Source organism: Grampus griseus (assembly GCF_964374135.1).
Source record: "Grampus griseus genome assembly, chromosome: 16".
Lineage (NCBI taxonomy): Eukaryota > Metazoa > Chordata > Mammalia > Artiodactyla > Delphinidae > Grampus > Grampus griseus.
The window spans coordinates 3,668,958-3,687,991 of NC_139010.1; the positions used below are offsets into that span (position 1 = coordinate 3,668,958).

General features: G+C 46.4%; 2 protein-coding genes across 3 annotated transcripts in view; both read right to left on the reverse strand.

The window, feature by feature from the left end:
• Nucleotides 1-489: 489 nt before the first annotated feature.
• On the reverse strand, nucleotides 490-3,280 carry ACTA1 (actin alpha 1, skeletal muscle). The gene is made up of 7 exons (XM_082673913.1): nucleotides 3,132-3,280; nucleotides 2,209-2,349; nucleotides 1,779-2,103; nucleotides 1,534-1,695; nucleotides 1,251-1,442; nucleotides 984-1,165; nucleotides 490-885 (listed from the first exon to the last, which is right to left on the reverse strand). Exons 2-7 carry the CDS (start codon nucleotides 2,335-2,337, stop codon nucleotides 742-744), a joined length of 1,134 nt encoding a protein of 377 aa, XP_082530039.1. The 5' UTR covers nucleotides 2,338-2,349; nucleotides 3,132-3,280; the 3' UTR covers nucleotides 490-741.
• A 6,372-nt stretch (nucleotides 3,281-9,652) lies between these two features.
• The window catches only part of NUP133 (nucleoporin 133), a 57,258-nt gene continuing 47,876 nt past the window's right edge, over nucleotides 9,653-19,034 (reverse strand). Inside the window, exons 22-26 of one of the 2 annotated variants that reach the window (XM_082674077.1) lie at nucleotides 18,881-18,972; nucleotides 17,227-17,307; nucleotides 16,411-16,475; nucleotides 15,027-15,115; nucleotides 9,653-10,534 (exon numbers count right to left, since the gene is read on the reverse strand). In XM_082674077.1, coding sequence (XP_082530203.1) covers nucleotides 10,398-10,534; nucleotides 15,027-15,115; nucleotides 16,411-16,475; nucleotides 17,227-17,307; nucleotides 18,881-18,972 — 464 coding nt within the window. In that variant the 3' untranslated portion in view covers nucleotides 9,653-10,397. Of the gene's footprint in view, nucleotides 10,535-15,026; nucleotides 15,116-16,410; nucleotides 16,476-17,226; nucleotides 17,308-18,853; nucleotides 18,973-19,034 lie in introns of both variants that reach the window. The other variant, XM_082674076.1, reaches the window with a different exon arrangement.

A 19,034-nucleotide genomic window follows, 5' to 3' on the forward strand; every position in this document is an offset into this window, starting at 1 on the left:
CATCACCTGGCACGAAGCAAAGGACTTCCCAATCGGGAAGAGAAGTGGGGATCTTCCCTTACAAATGAGCACAGCCCTTTCAGTTAGATCGCAGATTCCGGAGGGAACCCGGATTCTGTAAGGCCACGCCCGCCGCGGGCGGAGCGTAAGTGCGCGCTGCGGGGCGGCCCCTGGGCCCAGCACCACGGTCAGCGCCCTGCCTGCGGCGTCCCCTGGCCACCCGCGCGCGGCCCCAGCGCCGCCGCCGACCCGAGCGCAGTGCAGAGCCGGACACGCCCGAAGGTCAAGTCGGACCCCGGCGCGCCTGCCAGTCTGGGGAATGGATCTGAGCCAGAGGGGAGAGCCGTGAGCAGGGGAAGACTTAACTTACGGTCTTGAAAGGCGTGCACTCATTCGGAGTATTGTGCAAAGTGATGGAGGAAGATGGGGTCCCTCTTCCTCCCCGACCCCGGCCGCTCCCCGCCCCCGCAAATAAACACAACAGACAACTTTACGCAGCATAACAGAACGGCTGAGTTTAATGCTTCAAGTTTTCCATTTCCTTCCACAGGCCTTCGTTTTACAAATAACAAAATGAGGTAAATAAGTTAATGTATGTACACGTTATAAACAGTGTCGGTTTGCGGCGGCAGCAGCGCAGGTGGTTGGAGGGCAGTTGCCGCGCGGTGGCTCGAGGTCAGCCGCCTGCGCCGCAAGCGGATTCGTCGTCCTGGGGAGAAGTCGCGGCTGTCGTAGAGGCGTCTAGAAGCATTTGCGGTGGACGATGGAGGGGCCGGCCTCGTCGTACTCCTGCTTGGTGATCCACATCTGCTGGAAGGTGGACAGCGAGGCCAGGATGGAGCCGCCAATCCACACGGAGTACTTGCGCTCGGGCGGGGCGATGATCTGCAAGACAGTGACAGTGACAGTCCGTCAGGGACGCGGCCGCGGCCCGGAGCCCCTCGCGGGCCGGGGAAGCGGGGCGGGGGGGGGGCGCCGCCCACCTTGATCTTCATGGTGCTGGGGGCCAGCGCGGTGATCTCCTTCTGCATGCGGTCGGCGATGCCCGGGTACATGGTGGTGCCGCCCGACATGACATTGTTGGCGTACAGGTCCTTCCTGATGTCGATGTCGCACTTCATGATGCTGTTGTAGGTGGTCTCGTGGATGCCCGCCGACTCCATGCCTGGGGGCCACGGGGAGGAGCGTGAGCGGGCGGGCGAGGGGCCCCGGGAGCGGGCGGGGGCCGGGGGCGGGCGCTCGGGGCTCACCGATGAACGAGGGCTGGAAGAGCGTCTCCGGGCAGCGGAAACGCTCGTTGCCGATGGTGATGACCTGGCCGTCGGGCAGCTCGTAGCTCTTCTCCAGGGAGGAGGAGGAGGCGGCCGTGGCCATCTCGTTCTCGAAGTCCAGGGCCACGTAGCACAGCTTCTCCTTGATGTCGCGCACGATCTCGCGCTCGGCTGCGGGGGGCGGGGCGGGAGAGGAGCCCTCAGCGCGCGCCCGGGGACCCGCGGGCCGCCCGCCTGCCCGCCTGCCCGGGGAGCAGCGCACCTGTGGTCACGAAAGAGTAGCCGCGCTCGGTGAGGATCTTCATCAGGTAGTCGGTGAGGTCGCGGCCGGCCAGGTCCAGGCGCATGATGGCGTGAGGCAGCGCGTAGCCCTCATAGATGGGCACGTTGTGGGTGACGCCGTCGCCCGAGTCCAGCACGATGCCTGCGCGGGGGTGGGGCGGGCGGTGAGCGGCGGCTCAGTGCCCGGCGCTCGGGAAGGGGGTGGGGCGGCTCCCGGGCACTCACCGGTGGTACGGCCGGAGGCGTAGAGGGACAACACGGCCTGGATGGCCACGTACATGGCCGGCACGTTGAAGGTCTCAAACATAATCTGGGTCATCTTCTCGCGGTTGGCCTTGGGGTTGAGGGGGGCCTCGGTGAGCAGGGTGGGGTGCTCCTCGGGGGCCACGCGGAGCTCATTGTAGAAGGTGTGGTGCCAGATCTTCTCCATGTCGTCCCAGTTGGTGATGATGCCGTGCTCGATGGGGTACTTGAGGGTCAGGATACCCCTCTTGCTCTGCGCCTCGTCGCCCACGTAGGAGTCTTTCTGCCCCATGCCCACCATGACGCCCTGCGGAGCGGAGACACCACGAGCTCGTTACCGCGGCTCCGGGTGGCGCGGGGCTGGGCTGAGCGGGGACCCGGCCCGGCTCCCTCCGCGGACTGGCAGCCTGACCTGGTGGCGAGGGCGGCCCACGATGGATGGGAACACGGCCCTAGGGGCGTCGTCGCCGGCGAAGCCGGCTTTCACCAGGCCGGAGCCATTGTCGCACACGAGGGCGGTGGTCTCGTCTTCGTCACACATGGTGTCTGGTTTCTGCAAGGTCGGGAAGGCCGTGGAGACGCTCAGCGTGTCAGGTGGAAGGCCCCGCCATCCCGAGCGCCCTCCCTCCCCCGGGGCCTATGGACACCCCCAGCCCCCAGCCCGGCGCGGTCCCGAAGGGGAAGAAATTAATGCCACCCGGGCCGAGCTTCGCTGCCGGGCCCTGCGCTGGGTGGAGACCACACGGAGCTTTTCTCCATCCGGGAACCCAGGGCACACTGTCCCTGAGGGTTCTCTTCCTTGGCTGCAGGCGCCGCCCTCTCCACACCTCCGGGGTCTCACCTAGGGGGTCAAGGTCCGCGAACCCTGCCCGCTGGGCGACTGTGAGGGTGAAAGGAGACGCCGTGGGAAGGGCTTAGGCGCTCCACCCGGGGACGAATGGTCTATTCCGGACCCCCACGACACACCAGACTCGCAACCGAGGCGCCCTTGGGCCTGACGGCGAACCCGGGGAGTAGTGGCCCTTGCTGTCCTTTGGCTCGGTTGGGACGGAACTGCCCTGAGGACGACTAGAGCAAAACCTTTCATCTACTTGGGCACAAACTAAGTGTCAGGGAGAGCAGCCCGAAGGGGCTGGGCATAAATTTGGAGAAGTTTCCAAAGGACGAAGGTTTCCTGTCTCTTCTTTAAAGCGCACGTGGCTCTGGGGTCGGAGGCGCAGCACTGAGGACGCAGGGCTGGGACTGATATAGTGAGTCGGCTGGGCCCTACCCGGAGTTCTCCGGACTCCCTGCGGTGGTGCCCCGTCCCCCTGTCCCCACCCCGAACCCGCCTACCTCGGCGGGTGGCTACACCTGCTGCTCTCCGGCTGGGGTGCTGCGGTGGCCGCTCGTCTCCCACCTCAGGTTTTATATAGCCCTCGGGCGCTCCCCCCGCGCCGCCCCGCAGGAATGTCGCTTCCCTTCTCGAGCCATATTTGGGTGTCGGGCACTAGAGCCCCCTCCCCCGGCCGGTTCGCGGCCTGGGTCCCCGCCCGGGTCCCCGGCGCTGACCAAAGAAGGAGCGGCCTGGCCCGAGCCCAGGTAACGCGGGCCGGGCCGTATATGGAGCGTCTCCCCGCTGGTCGGCCCCTCCCGACCCCGCGCAGCTGCCCGGCGGAGGGCCTGGGGTGCGGCGAGGGTCACCGCGTGCGCGGCGTGCGCCAGCGCGCCTGCGCCCCGGGCTGCACCTGTCCGCCGCCGCCGCCCTGCCCCGACCCCGGCCGCTGGGCGCGCATTGGGCCTCGGGGAGGTGCGCCCCACATTTCGCCCCTTCTTCAGGTTCTTTGCTCAGACCCCAGAACCTCAAGTGCGGCTCCAGGGAGGAGGGAGCCGTGTTCAAGTGGTGGGCCCGAGAGGACCGGGGGAGCAGTCACACCCGCGTCCCGGGCAGGGGAGGCAGGCGACCCCTCCCGCCAGCTCCCCAGCGAACCTGGTCTCTCCCCCCACCCCGAGCTCCCCGAATCCAGAGGGCTGACCCGTCGGCCCCCACCCCCACCGGAGAGGGTCACCAGCGGCGGGCGGGCGCGCAGCTGTCGTGGGGCAGACAGCTAGCGGCGGGAGGCAAGGGCGGAGCGCCGGGGAGGAGGCGCGGGCCGGCTGTGGCAGCGCCGGGCGCAAAGCCAGGGCCCGTGGACCTGCCCGCCTCGGGGACGCGCGGAGCGCTCGGGGGCTTGTGAAGGCAGTGAATTTCAGGGCGTGACTGGCGCGCTCCGGGGTGCGGCGGGCCGCGCGGAGCGCCCTACCCTCCCGCATCCTTGGCGGAGCTCACTGAGGGCCCTGCTTCTGGGGCCGAAAGGCAAAGGTCACAGGCCACGACCTGGAGGTGGGAACGGTGAGGTGTTCTTACTAGATGAAGCCGCGCCCGTCTCTTCTCTCAGTAAAGAGGACAAGGACGTCGCGCTCTAGGATGGGCAAAACGTTTTCCTGCCGCAAAGGCTGAACAAACTCATCGTTATATTTAGAGGGTGACGCCCAGCCGAGGCCGGCCGCTTCCCAGTCCACCTTGTAGAGTCACCGGTCCACCAGCGCCTGCGGAAGCGGTTCTATTTATACCGCTGATATACGGGGATATGCCTTTCTAATTTTCTAGAAGGATTTGGATCTATCTACTTATGGTAAGGTGGAGTGGGGGTCAGAGGAGGTTATCCAGTTGGCGCTTCTCACTCCCCCCGCCCCACCTCTGCTCCCGGACGAGAACAGTTCTAACCTTGCTGTGGAAGGCACAAGGAGAAACAATTTTCTGTGATGAACTCAGTGACATGCTTTAAGGGGTACATCAGTGATGCGGTGTGAGCCAGAATGGAACCACTCATTTTTCTGATGTGCTGAGTGTTCCCAAAATAGCTACCATTCACATTTGGCGGTGGGACTCCAGGTGTGGGTCCTCTTGAGGAGGGATATAAAAGTATATGAAACCCGTCTCCGCAGCCCACATCATGGCAGCCCTTCCCCAAAATGGCCAAAGTCAATGACAAAATAAGGAGTTTGGTTAGTACGGGGCCTCGGTAGTGAGTATAATGCCACTGTGGCTTCGTATTCAGTTTCTGAAATTTGAGAATGCATGAATAATGGGCAGAGCTGCATTTCATTTTCGATACCTTGTGTCCTGCTGTGGCAGTGTGAAGTGGCGACACTAGAAAAAACAAAACAAAACCTGGCAAATGCACTCTATGTACAGTGTAAGGGGAATAAATAAATTTTGGTTTTGAAGGTAGGAAAAAGTATGCTGTCATTTACTGAATACCTAAGAATTTGGTTGACATCTTAAAGGGGAAGAAGGTATTTGCCAGAACTGTTGCTCAGGGCAACTCCTCTCCTATAGCAAGCTTTTCTAATCTCAGGGTCTGTTAGATTCAGACACACATGAAAAGCTATGAATCAAGCAGTCACAAGCTAGCGGAGATCTGCTGGTACAGCAAACCTTGGGGAGGTGGGCTTGGGAACACCAGCTGGGACACCTGCGCGGGTTGAAATAGTACCCGAGGGCTATCACAGGGCAGCCGCAGGCCCATCCTGGTCCTGCTGAGTTCTCATTGGCTCATAAATGGCCTTGAGGAGCAGGTGGAAGGCCGTCTCCATACATGTACACTCTGGGGATCACCCCAGCACCCCACGCCTGAGTAAGTGGGTCACTGCCTGCACAGCCTTTTGAGAGACACTCTGAGGAAAGGTCAGCCATGCAGGGTATGCTCGACATAGAGCTCCTGCTTCTAAGCTTTCGGGGGCAGCCTTAGCTCGATCCTCTGACAGGCCCTTCTACTGGGGCCCAGCCACTGTGCTCACACGCAATCCAGCCGCATCCCCTCAGCTCCTCACATATCTGTGGTCCCCAATCTCAAGCAGTCTAAGCCTTCTACTGTGTTTCCTACCTATTTAGACACGAATCTGTAAAGTGCTTCACATGTTTTTGTGTTGCTCCATTAATCCTGTAACTGTCTGGAGGTACATGAGGCAGGTACTATCTGCGCTAGCTTTAAAAAGAAGCAAACCAAGGCTCCATGAGCCAGGCAGCACGTCCTGGGACACACAGCAGCTTGGGAGACCCACCCTTCCCTAGGAGTGCTCGGGGCTGCTTCCTATCTCCCTTTAACCTCCTCCAACACTTGGTATGTTCGGGAACATAACAGATCCTCGAGGGATCTCTTCCAGTGAAGGGCCAAAGACATCTTAAATGAAGCCATGGCTCCATGTGCAGCCGTCCTCTGTCATCTCAAAAAGAACAGGGAGGGGGGCTGCCTGGCAAGGCACAGATCAGAAGCGTTCCAGTGAGCAGGGGGGTGAAAGAAAAAACCAACTCATTGCCCTCCCAAGCCACACACCCACAAATGTCCAGCTGACCGTGGCAGGCAGGAAGAGAGGACTTTGATCTTCTACTGGTTTTCCCAGACTGGGACTCGCTCTGCTTTGGCATCTCTAAGGGACTAATGATTCCATCCGAGGCTTCCTTTGGCCTCCTCCCCCTCTCCTCCCCCTCCGCTCCCCTCGTCCCCACCCCAGCCCACTAGTTAAGAAAGCCTGCACTTTGGTAAAGCACATCTGGGTGTACCCGCCCCTCTGACGGGCTATGTGGCCTGGGGCCGGTGGCTTCCAGAGACACTCCACCTACTCCTTTAAGACTGATTTGAAGGTTGAAACTAGGTAAGTGCCTGGAACACAAGAAACGATAAATGGTACAGTACCTTTCTTCTAAGTGTTTGGAGGAGGACAGAGGGGGGAGGTGAGCAAAGGACACTAAAAATCATTAGAACAGTTCACTGACCGCTTATCAATGTCATCACTAACTGAACAGGAAGAGTCGGTGTCATTTGAAATGTATCTGGAATGAACAAAGATTTTTGTACAGATTTATTCCAGTATTACGGTAAGAAAAAAGACAAAACCCCAACCCAACCCAACCCCAAACCATTAACCCAAGTGTTTTTAAGACTGTTAAGAAGAGAGAGACCTGTTAAATTATGATACAGCCATATATGGTAAAGTGTCAGGCAGTCATTAAAAAAAATTGTACCTTGAAGAATACTGAAGACACACATTCTTTTTTTTTTTTTTTTTTTTTTTGCGGTACGCGGGCCTCTCACTGTTGTGGCCTCTCCCGTTGCGGAGCACAGGCTCCGGATGCGCAGGCCCAGCGGCCATGGCTCACGGGCCCAGCCGCTCCGCGGCACGTGGGACCCTCCCGGACCGGGGCACGAACCCACGTCCCCTGCATCAGCAGGCAGACTCTCAACCACTATGCCACCAGGGAAGCCCCTGAAGACATACATTCTTGAAGGGGGAAAAGTTGGTTCTTAGGGGGTTAAAAAAAAAAATCTTAGATATTATAATGATGCGTGGCTCCAAAGGCTGTGGTACATAAAAAGATATACAATAGATTTGTGGTATTAAACTTTCAGAGGGGGTGAAGGGAGCAGAGTGATTAAAGAAAATTGTCTTAAGAAGTCTCCTTAGGAGGAGTGATAATGAAAAGGAAGGTTGACAGATGAATGGATAAAGAAGATGTGGCACATATATACAATGGAATATTACTCAGCCATAAAAAGAAACAAAATTGAGTTATTTGTAGTGAGGTGGATGGACCTAGAGTCTGTCATACAGAGTGAAGTAAGTCAAAGAGAAAAACAAATACCGTATGCTAACACATATATATGGAATCTAAAAAAAAAAAGGTTATAAAGAACCTAGGGGCAGGATGGGAATAAAGACACAGACCTACTAGAGAATGGACTTGAGGATACGGGGAGGGGGAAGGGTAAGCTGGGACGAAGTGAGAGAGTGTCATGGACATATACACACTACCAAACGTAAAATAGATAGCTAGTGGGAAGCAGCCGCATAGCACAGGGAGATCAGCTCGGTACTTTGTGACCATCTAGAGGGGTGGGATAGGGAGAGTGGGAGGGAGACGCAAGAGGGAGGAAATATGGGGATATATGTATACATAACAGCTGATCCACTTTGTTATAAAGCAGAAACTAACACACCATTGTAAAGCAATTATACTCCAATAAAGATGCTTAAAAAAAAAGGAAGGTTGAGAAATACCAGATTAAAGATACACAGAAATGCTCACAATATCTCACATCAAAATAAGCAGGTTACAAAAGGTAACACATGCACAGTCCGATACTGATACATGCACAATCTAGGATATATTTCAAAATGGTAACCGAAGTTATTTCTGGCTGGTGGGATTACAGGGGTTTATTTTCCTCCACGCACTTCTTTTTTCTTAATAGGTTTCACATTTTCTACAGTACTTATACCTTGGTCTTTAATGAGTGAATTTTACGTAGGAATATAGAAAGCTGTTTTCTTTAGAAGCGTTCCTTGAATAAAGTCTCTAGGAACAGGTAGGCAGGCTACACTAATACTTTCGTAGTTATTAGCCTCAAAACGCACACGTGCGTGGGGAGCGAGGCTGCAGTCACCTCGGCGTGTCTCTCCTTCAGGCCCAGTCACCTCGAGGAGCATGCTTCACACCTATTCCCGACAGCCCCCTACACCTGGAGGGTGAAGCTGTGAAAAACACGATTCAGACCCCAAAGTATAAAAAGCAGCACAACCCGATTTCTAAAAAGTTTTCTTCAGAAATGAAATCCCTAAAACTGAGGGCATCAGTCGCCTTCCACCTCACCAAGAATTCCAGCACCGTCTCTTGCTGTGATTCTCAAATTCTGTCTTAATCCTCGACACGTTCACAAGTTCCTAAAACACAGCCACACACAAAGCCTGTTGCTCACGATCAAACCCCCAACCTTCCTGTTTGATTTAACTGGGGCCACAAGCTGTGACTTTTCAAGCAGCGTTCAAAGACAGGAGTGAAGAAAACCTTTTCCAAGTCAGTACACTTTCTCTTTCCTAGTAAACATGTTCACCCTTTACAGCACCTTTACACTTTGTCATCGTCAACTACTCAGTTTATATAAAAATCAGTAATTCTTTAATGAAGACTACGTTGTGCAACAAATTTTTAAAATTTAGAAGAAAAAATTACTCAATATTTTAGGCCTTAATTTCAGTACTCCTGTTAAAAGAACTTTTAAGAAACCCAACCATTTTGGAGCTATGGCTACCATCTCTAACAGGGGTAGAAGAGAGAGCCTTTTTCTCCCTCAAAATGAGACAACCATCCATCCTGCTGTGAGAGCAGCAGCTTCACATCCTCGGGTTCATGGGCCGGGGTCATCGTCAGACTGGCTTTCGTCACACGGGGATAACTGGGTTTGTGGCAGCGCATGAAGGTGGCAGGGTCCTGTGTCCCAGTCACAGCATCACCTGACAGGATCTCACAGGTGAGAACCATAGGGCCCTCACCTTTTGGTAAAACCAAAGTCTTCTAACACAAGAATTCTTGTGCCGTCTGACAAGTTCCTCTCCCTAACTTCCCCTAGTGCCCTTCAGGATATCCCTAACTGCACCCCGCGCTGCAGACAGAGGCGAGGCTGCCCGTTTCCCTCCTTTGGTGACGGCCGGCCGAGAGCAGCTCCTCCATGAAGCCGTCCTTCCACACATGCTCAGAGGCGGGGTCTAAAGCCTGCAGGGGACAGCGCGAGAGCTGCACTTTGTGAAGCCGGGAACCGGACTCTCTTCACCATATTTAACTCCTGACCTTTTCAGCTGTTGGAGCAAGTTGTTTAGTGAGGATTCAACTGGGCCAAAGCCTGAATATGCCAGCAACTCCATCTTTATTTAAAGCCCGATAAAAACTGAGTGACAACATTGGTCAGGACAAACCTTTGAGAACAACTACTCTTCAGTTAAATCAGTTGCCACATTAGGAAAACCTATAAAGGTTTCTAGCATTACACACACCTTAGATTAGCTAGACAGACTGTGGTAAAGATGGAATTCAGTGTAAATCATCCTGAAAATGCATAAACCTGACTGAATCCCCATACTGACAGGTTATAACCTATTATATGGTAACTTATAGATAGATTAGAAAGCCACATAAATATGTTTTATTCACCAAAATACTTTTATTAATACTCTATTATTTATGTAGAAAAGTCTGACATTTTTCCCAGTGAAGTAATCAGTTATCAAGCTCACAATGAATTAGGCCCACTTTGTCCTTTAGTTTCATAGTAAGTTAGCAAATTTTGACATTTATCCCACTAGATATTTTCCCCAGACCTAACCAAAATGGACACCAACTATTCCAGACACTGTCCAGTACGTAACATCCAGAGCCACAGCAATTTCAGAGACAACTTAGTGCAGTCTTGCCATTTTTAGAGTTACAGAGGCTGAAGCCTAGAAGTGACCCGTGCATACACGTAGCCAGAACCAGGGCCCTGGATGGAGTGAGATAAAAAGGAAGGGGAGCAAGTATGAAACCCACAGATAAACTTCAGAGGAAAAGAGGAAGAAAAAATTATCATGTAACCAAAAACTAAAACCACAGTCATACAAATATTTTGTAGTAGCTTCCAAATACAGTATAAAAAATTCAGGAATACATGTTATAAAACTGTACAAACTTCTAGATATTTAAGGTCTAAAATTTTTATAAGGACACACTCATACAAATTTTCAGGAACAATGACCATTTTAGCAAAATCACATTTGTCCCTGGACATAGTACTCATAATTAGCTTTCAAAACAAACTCAAAGTAAGGATTGGACTTCAAGCTTCCCAACTGGTCTGATTGCAGCAGGTCCTTCACCTCTGGCAGGTACTCACTGAGCTGAATGCCTATAAACACAAACACAGAACTTTTTTTTTTTTTTCACATAACTCTCAAACGAACTGAGATGACTGATGACAAAAACACCTGTGCTTCTATTTAAAATATAACGTCACTCTGCTATTGGGAAATACTCTGTTCTAAATTCCTTCCCATCTGCCAAGCATACTCGCAGGCCTGAGAATATGACATTCCTTACTTAGCAGGGGCCCTAGTGGTCAAAACAGCCACTCTATTTAAAGTATTTAATACAATCTGAAACACTTTCATGTCTCTCCACAGCTTAAGCCATTCCTTCGGTGTGGAAGTTTTAAACTAATAATCACTTGAAAATAAGTATTTCAAGCCCGAGGAAACAGCTTTCCAAGCAGCTGTAGAGTGAGAGGTAGAAGGTATCAGTGAAAGATTGCTTATAACCCACATGTAAAAGTTGAAAGACAGGAATCTGAATTATCAAGGAAGACAAGTTATACCGTATCTTCTTAAAAGACTTTCAGACATTTATCTGTCTCCCAGATCAAAGATCCACTGTTTGCTTGGATGGGTGGTCTTCCCACACTCTAGAAATGCTTCACTGCAGAGGTGCTTATTTGAGAACCGGTTTTTAATGTTTTTTTCCTGGGGTGATTGGTCTGCTTAATTTTTAAAAAATTATTTTCTAGAGTCAACTTTGGTAATATGTATTTTCCTTGAAGTTGATCAACTTTATTTTGTATTTCAAGTTTATTTAATTGTTTAAAAATTTTTAAAAAAGAGAAGAAAACAAGTAGGTCAAACAATATTCTCCTATTCAGGAAAATAATTTAGTAGAAACACTGCCGTGAAAGCTATCTACAGTGTCGCCAAACGTATCACAGTTTCTCTCTACAACTGGAGAGGGGGAAGAACCATGTCTTCATCAGTCAGTCCTCTACTGAGTTGGAAAGTCAATGCGCATCTGTGTAGTCACAAAACAGTATGTACGATTTTTCTCATTTTATAAATAAAGAGAACTGGAGGAAACATTTTAAATTAATAAGGCAATATTTTATAGTTTGTTACATTATCATAAGTTTCTCATAATCAAATACTGTTTATTTTTAATACCATCTAAGTGCCTAGCACCATTTTTGATACTCAATTATTATACAATAAAAAATCTCATAATAAGTGTTATGAGACTAAATCTGCAATATTTATATATCATTTATTACAATTAACACACTTTCAAGAGAGACTTTTTCTCTCTAAAACAGCATTACACTTGTGAAAATATCACATTAATTTCCTAAAGATTAATTCTCTTAAAAAAACCATCTTATTTAACTTCTATTTTTATAATGCATGCCTTCTGTTAGACATAATATTTGATGGTTTATTTTTCTTTAGAGCAGGAGTCAAAAAAACTCAAATGCCTGCAAAGCCCTGGCAGGTACCATGAGGAAGATGGCCTAGGGGCTTTGGTAAACTTAGGACCAGCGCCCCATTCAAAGTGGGCAGTGCTCATCAGCTCCAGCTGACAGCTGCCAGGTAAACATTTCAGTCTGGTATAGGCAAATCTTTTGATTTTTAAGACAAGTCAGAAAACAAGACTTTCGTAAGAACTCTTCTCAACTATTAAATGCCAGCGACTAATTAGGAAAAATGTTATACTCCATGCAATGACGTGCATTTTTTTCTGTACGTATAATGTACTTTAATAACATGTAAAAACTGAAAAGCTCCAGGTGGGTAATTTAAATATATCTGCAGGCTGAATTCATTCCACAGGCTGAAGTAATTGTTGGGCTGCCCAAGTCTATGAAATACAATGTGAAGTTATCTATATCTACCTTCAGAATCTGCCCTTTAAAAAACATTTACTCTTGGGCTTCCCTGGTGGAACAGTGGTTAAGAATCCACCTGCCAATACAGGGGACATGGGTTTGAGCCCTGGTCCAGGAAGATCCTACATGCCGTGGAGCAACTAAGCCCCTGCGCCACAACTACTGAGCCTGCGCTCTAGAGCCCGCAAGCCACAACTACTGAGTGCACATGTCACAACTACTGAAGGCTGTGTGCCTAGAGCCCATGCTCTGCAACAAGAGAAGCCACTGCAGTGAGAAGCCCACACACCACAACTAAGAGCAGCCCCCACTTGATGCAACTAGAGAAAGCTTGCGTACAGCAAAGACCCAACACAGACAAAAATAAATAAAATAAATTAAAAAAAACCCCCAAAAACCAAAAAAAAACATTTATTCTTGTACATGGAAGCTATATTATTAAAAGGTTCCAAAAATAAATGTCTTTGGCTTGGTTTTATAATATATATATAATATTATAAATGTATGTTATTAATATGTATGTATTATATATTATATCATTACATATTATAATTTATATATAATAGTTTCCACTTGTTTTTGTCCTTTGGTCAAAATTTAATAATTCTTTTTGTAAAATTATAGGTTTCTGTTTTCCATCTATGATTTATAATCTAAAAATAGCAACAACTGAAAAGTGAACTTTAAATAGCACCAAATACTTAATTAGCCACAATTCGGTTCAGTGGCCCCTTTACAAGAGCTAACTTCATGGAAAGCATCAGATATGGGTCCGAATGAATCTCTTCAACAGCACAGAGAAATCAACCATATCCAGTTATTTCTTCAATTCCAAATCTAGCAAAGAGAAAAAGCCTAATAGATATATTTTAACTCTGTCTGAATTTCAAGTATTTTTAAGCAAAAGATATTTTCTTTTGCTATACCCCTTCATTATTTAATTTTTTATTTTTTTGACAATGAAAAGGCTTACTTGCCTTTGTGTTATTTATTCATCTTTGAAAATAAAAGCATTCAGTAAATCTACTGTCAATGTGGGGTAGTCAAGTATTCATTTTTCATAAGTAAAGACCCAGGTCAAAGCTGAGGTGGACAGCTCTATCCGGAGTGAACTTCCGGTGTAAACACCAAGTTCAGCGCCCTTTCCCCTCGGCACACTGGTTGGTGTGGTGAGCTCCGCAGTGCTTCTCTGAGGCCCGCGTCATTTCGGTTAAGCCAGTGATTCTCAAGCAGAGGACCGGAGAGTGGAATCTATTACAGAAGAACTGGGGCTATGAATCTGTAAAATAATTCTAGGCATTCAAAGAACAAATGTTTGTTGGGTGACTACTATGTACCAGGCACTGGGCCGCGCATGTCTTATGTAGATTAAATAATGTGTCTTGCAGATATATGTACAGAAATTTCCGAATGTGTGTAAATATCAGCATCATGAATAAAATCCACATCCGTTTAGAAGGGCTGCTGAATTTACTGTGGTTTTTTGTCATTGTGTACTTTTTTCCAGCTGGTATTAAAGAGAGTGTCCTTACACCTGAAAAGATTGGTAAACACTAGGTTAGCCTATTTTGCACACTGCCTGGATTATCATCATATATGTGTGTGTGTATATATACATATATATATATATATATATATATTTTTTTTTTTTTTTTTTTTTTTGCGGTACGCGGGCCTCTCACTGTTGTGGCCTCTCCCGTTGCAGAGCATAGGCTCCGGACGCGCAGGCTCAGCGGCCATGGCTCACGGGCCCAGCCGCTCCGTGGCATGTGGGATCTTCCCGGACCGGGGCACAAACCCATGTCCCCTGCATCGGCAGGCGGACTCGCAACCACTGCGCCACCAGGGAAGCCCATCATCGTATATTTTGATTTAATAATTCTACAACAAATGAGCCACACTTGTCTTCATGTATAAAATGTGGAAAATCTCTCACCTCTAGTCTTTCTCCATATATTAACCTCCAGTTATATTAAAGTAAAAGTTAAGTACCCTCTAATTCATCTTCTCCCTTCATAATAAACATTTAACCATAAACGCTTCTTTACTTACTTGCACCTCGATCAGCAAATGAAATTTTGCTCACTTGTCTTAGGTACAAAACATACTCCCTTCCTGTCTCCTTTTATTTTGTTGTTTTTTTTTTTTTTTTTGACGAGGACCATTTTTAAAGTCTTTATTGAGTTTGTTACAATATTGCTTCTGTTTTATGTTTTGGTTTCTTGGCCCTGAAACATGTGGGATCTTAGCTCCCCAACCAGGGATCGAACCCACACCCCCTGCATTGGAAGGTGAAGTCTTAACCACTGGACCGCCAGGGAAGCCCCTTATTTTGTTCTTAAAACTAATTTTATAGTATTAATGTCCAAAATGGATTGATAAAACATTTTGTAGTTTGCTCTCAGGCATGGTATGGCCAGTTCAGTACGGGATATACCAAAAAAGTCACATTTTAGGTTTTCAATCTTCACAAGAGTTAAGTGGCCAAGCAGACGGCAACTCCACCATGACACAGCTCCCCAACATGTAGGGGAGGAAAGAGCCCTCCCTTTATTTTAAACAAGTTTCTCTAATTCTAAGTATGATACCGTTTAATTTTAACCCCCTGGCATTTGACACCTAGGCAAATCCCCATTATTCTAAGATTCTAAAACTGAGGAGTGACACTAATTTCCAACATGAACAAACCACTTACCATCTTTTAAAAGTTTCTGTAAGATTTTCACAAATATACTGTCTTTAGATACTTCAATTGGATCATCTTTACCATCTGAACTGGACCAGCTAGAAAACAAAATCACTGTGAGGAGAAAATGGAACTGTGGCCACAATCTGAAACAAATGACTTGTTTGCTATTGTGGATTTGTTTTGATGTTTGTAGGGGGTGAAGAATCTTGAGTTTTGTGATACTGTTGAAAACTATTTAAATAAAGGAGCTTTATTAAATGTTGGATATACCCAGAGTCTCTCTATTAGATAGGAGATGCTATACTCAGGTAGCTATTCGCCCAATATAACCAGCATGTATTTGATGTCAAAACCAAGTAGTGAGGTATCTTTCCCAAGAAAATTCTATATGTAACAACCTAGTAACGACCCTAAAGTATGACCCTTCAGAGCACAGGTGATAGTTAAAGAATGTTATATTCTGTTTCTCATAAAAGTAAAATGGCAACCAGTGTCTGGTGTAACCTAAAAAGCTTCCTTTATCTAGTGGAGATTATCTACTACTGAAATACAAATCCACAGAACCACTCCTTTGTAGTAATCAATGGCTATACCCCTCATGATACCGTAGAGTGTTTAATCAGGAAGCCAAGACAAGGTATTCCAGTCAAATGACATAATACATCTTTTATGATTGCGACGGAGAATCCAACAGGCAGAGCTAGATGCTTTGGAGGATGAACTCCAAGACCAAATTTGACAACAATTTTAACTATCTGGGAGTGATTAGAGGAAGAAATGCTTTAGTAAAAATAGTTCCATTGCAATTTCTCAAAGCCACAGGAAAAAGGAAAACCGAGTAGAGAAGGCTTTTAGCACTCAAGTCATGCTCTCTTTAAAATTCTTTCCGTGGGAAAAATCCATCTCTACAGCTGATTATTCTGTCTCTCTTTGCCACTGAATCTTAATACCACCGTTCCAGTGGACAGAAATCCTCCTATGTAGGGAGATTACAGTGAAAAAGACGTCACAATAACTTAGAAGAGGGTACTGATTCTCAAACTGTACTAACTTCTTATTCAAAAAAAAAAAAAAATTTGTAGCCTCAAGTCTTCCTTGGCAGAACTGGCCCAACTTCTGTGAAAATAAGGAACATACACATTTCTGTGCCAACTGACAGTGTAAAATTTAAAATCAAAAGCAGAGAATTATTCCAGTGGTCCCAAGTCCTTAAGCTATTCCTTAATTATTGAATAAAAACATTAGGATTGCTGATGAAACCATTAACATTTTTATAATATACGTTACAATACAATTAGGTTACAAAACGATTTGATGTGTATGGTATCATAATCTTCCTAAAGAGTCCTTTTCCAAAACCATGTCTTATATTCACACTATGGGAACTTACTTATCTCTCTGAAGAGCTTTGCAAAGGATTTCCAGTTTTAGATTATTTATATTTATATCTTCCTCCTTCACAGCAAAACAAAAAAATCCTCATTAAGTCCTGATTTAAAAAAATACATGCTTAAATTTGAGTTATGTCAATTCCTAATTCCACATAAATATTATTATGCTTTAATTTATAATTTTAAAAAATTTCCCTTTCTTTGAGACGTTAATACTACTCAGAAGAGTAAAACTATTAAGAACTTTGTGTGAATTTGTTTCCGATTATTCCGAGATAATCTGATTTTATCAAGAAGCTTGAGAGAGTCAAGATTTTAAACAGAGTAACATAAAAGCCAACATATTATTGTCTTTATAATCTACCAAACTACTTTCAATTGCAGGGCCGACTACTCACCCTACAGAATTATCATTATAATCTTTTTTTCAAAGAAGGCTGAGAAACAGCTTCTCTTAGGGTGAATACTATGAAGAATAAATCGACAAGCAGCATATCAGTTTGAGAAAGTAACAACGACTCAATAAATGAAAGAGAAAAAATATGTCAGGACCTTGAAAAGCAACATTTTTTATTTGTGCAGGGAAAAAGACACCTGGAAATGTGTGAGAATTATCAAGAGGTGAGATCTCTTGACAGCTTTTCTAAAGAGCTATACGTATTCCAAGAGTTACGGGTAGCTGAACCAGAAAGTCTTTTATTTTATTTTTTTGAGAGTCTTTTAAAACTAAGACATTTTCAAGATGTACTCAGTTCTACAGAAAACCATACACAAATTGTGATCCTTGCCTGAGATCATCAAGTGATTTTACTTACCTCGTCAATATATTCAAGCAAGTCCAAAGCTTTCTTGAAATCATACTCATTAGCTCTTCTGTTTTCTTCACAGATATACAGCTATGGCAAGTTAAAATAAGGTAGAGAATTATTTTAACTCTTCATATAACCAAGACTGGAGAGATTTACAGAGAAGTCATCACGTCTATAGGTATCTTTATAGCAAAGAACAGCAACACGTTTGGAAATTAAACTCCATCTACCTCACAGCAAACTGTCTTTTAAAACACACCTATGTTCATTCACAGTAACTAACTTGTATAACTTGGTATATATACTTCTAAAATGCCAGTAAATTTATATTCATAAGTTCAAGATAGTATACATTTCAGTACTCTTTCAAGCATACTCTGTAATAAACAGCTGCCCTTGCATTTTTAAAGCTGGCTATAATGCTTTTGAAATGTTGCCCTTTCAATAGTTTTAAAAATTGAGACCTATGAGAAAGCATGCAGTTGGTCTACAGTTTACTTAAGAGATAACAAAACACACCAATATGTTACCAATGGTTACCCCTGGTTGGGTAGATCACAGCTGACTATATATGATCATAAATGTCCCGTAATTTTATAATCAGAAAAATGCTTGCCTTATTAACAATATCAATTTGAATTTTTCCTAACTTCTTTTTCCAAAAATTATTTATAACATAACAAATTTCATTTTAAAATACTGCACATAATCCTTTAACAGCAAAGACAATACTCAAACCATTTCAGAAGAAAAGCTATCTACTTGTTGTCATTGTCTTACAACACTTGAAAACAATATTTTATTTCACTGTTTCTGAACCTTTTTTCCCCACAATGTTAACATCCCTGAAATTGGAAGGTAGTATTAAAATTGATTCAGTATCAAGGTAAATTTGGACAACTTTTTCCTTCTTACCAATACATAAAATAATGGTGAGTCGTAGAGGCAACAGCCCCTTAGATTTTTAAATTAAATGTGCTCTATCAGGAGAGGCTGCTGTGAGCTCAATGATAGGAAATGTGTTACTAATAATGACTATAATACTGAAGTTTTTGAATTGTCTGCTTTCTTAGTAACATAATTAGGGCAATTCAAGGTGATTCTATGACACCCCTTTTGCATTGGAAATGCTTTCTTGAAAGGAAAAGAGAGAAGCAGAATTAAGGCTATTAAGTGTGCACAGCAACAAAATTACCTTATCTGGGTTGCAGCCCCTAATCTAGCTATGTCCTCAGGAATGTGCTATGTTGCAGAGGGAAATGGTGACGATGGCACTTAGAGGCTATGCAAATCCAGTTCCTAAAACCATTGTTTTTGAAGAGCCTGAACTATGTCTCATGGTACATATCTGTCCTGTACTAGAAAAGCACAATGGAAGTAATTTCTTCTCGTCGCCTGGATAAGCGTCTTGAGGAACAGGCAGAGAGCTATGGGGGGCAGAGGCTGATCCACTGCTTTCTGCTAACTGGCACCCTGCTCCTAAGCAGCTTCTGACACCTGACTCCAGGGGAAAGTGACCAGGAAAATAAGAAATGGAGAGATGACTACTCTGAGGAACTGTACTACGTGGTCCAGGAAACACTGAGGTGGTTTTGAGACTACGAAGTGGTGCAGGGATTTGAAAAGCACGTACGCCAACGAGCTGTGGTGCAGTCAGTACCGGCATCGCACTGAGACTCAGCTGCTTCTCGGCCAGCAGCTGTTCAGGCAGCGTCTCCTGGTGCAGCAGGAAGCGCTCCTGCTCAGCCATTTCTAGGAGGCAACACAGGGGGAGGGGGAAACATTCACTTTTGCTCTGTCATAAACAAATCTGA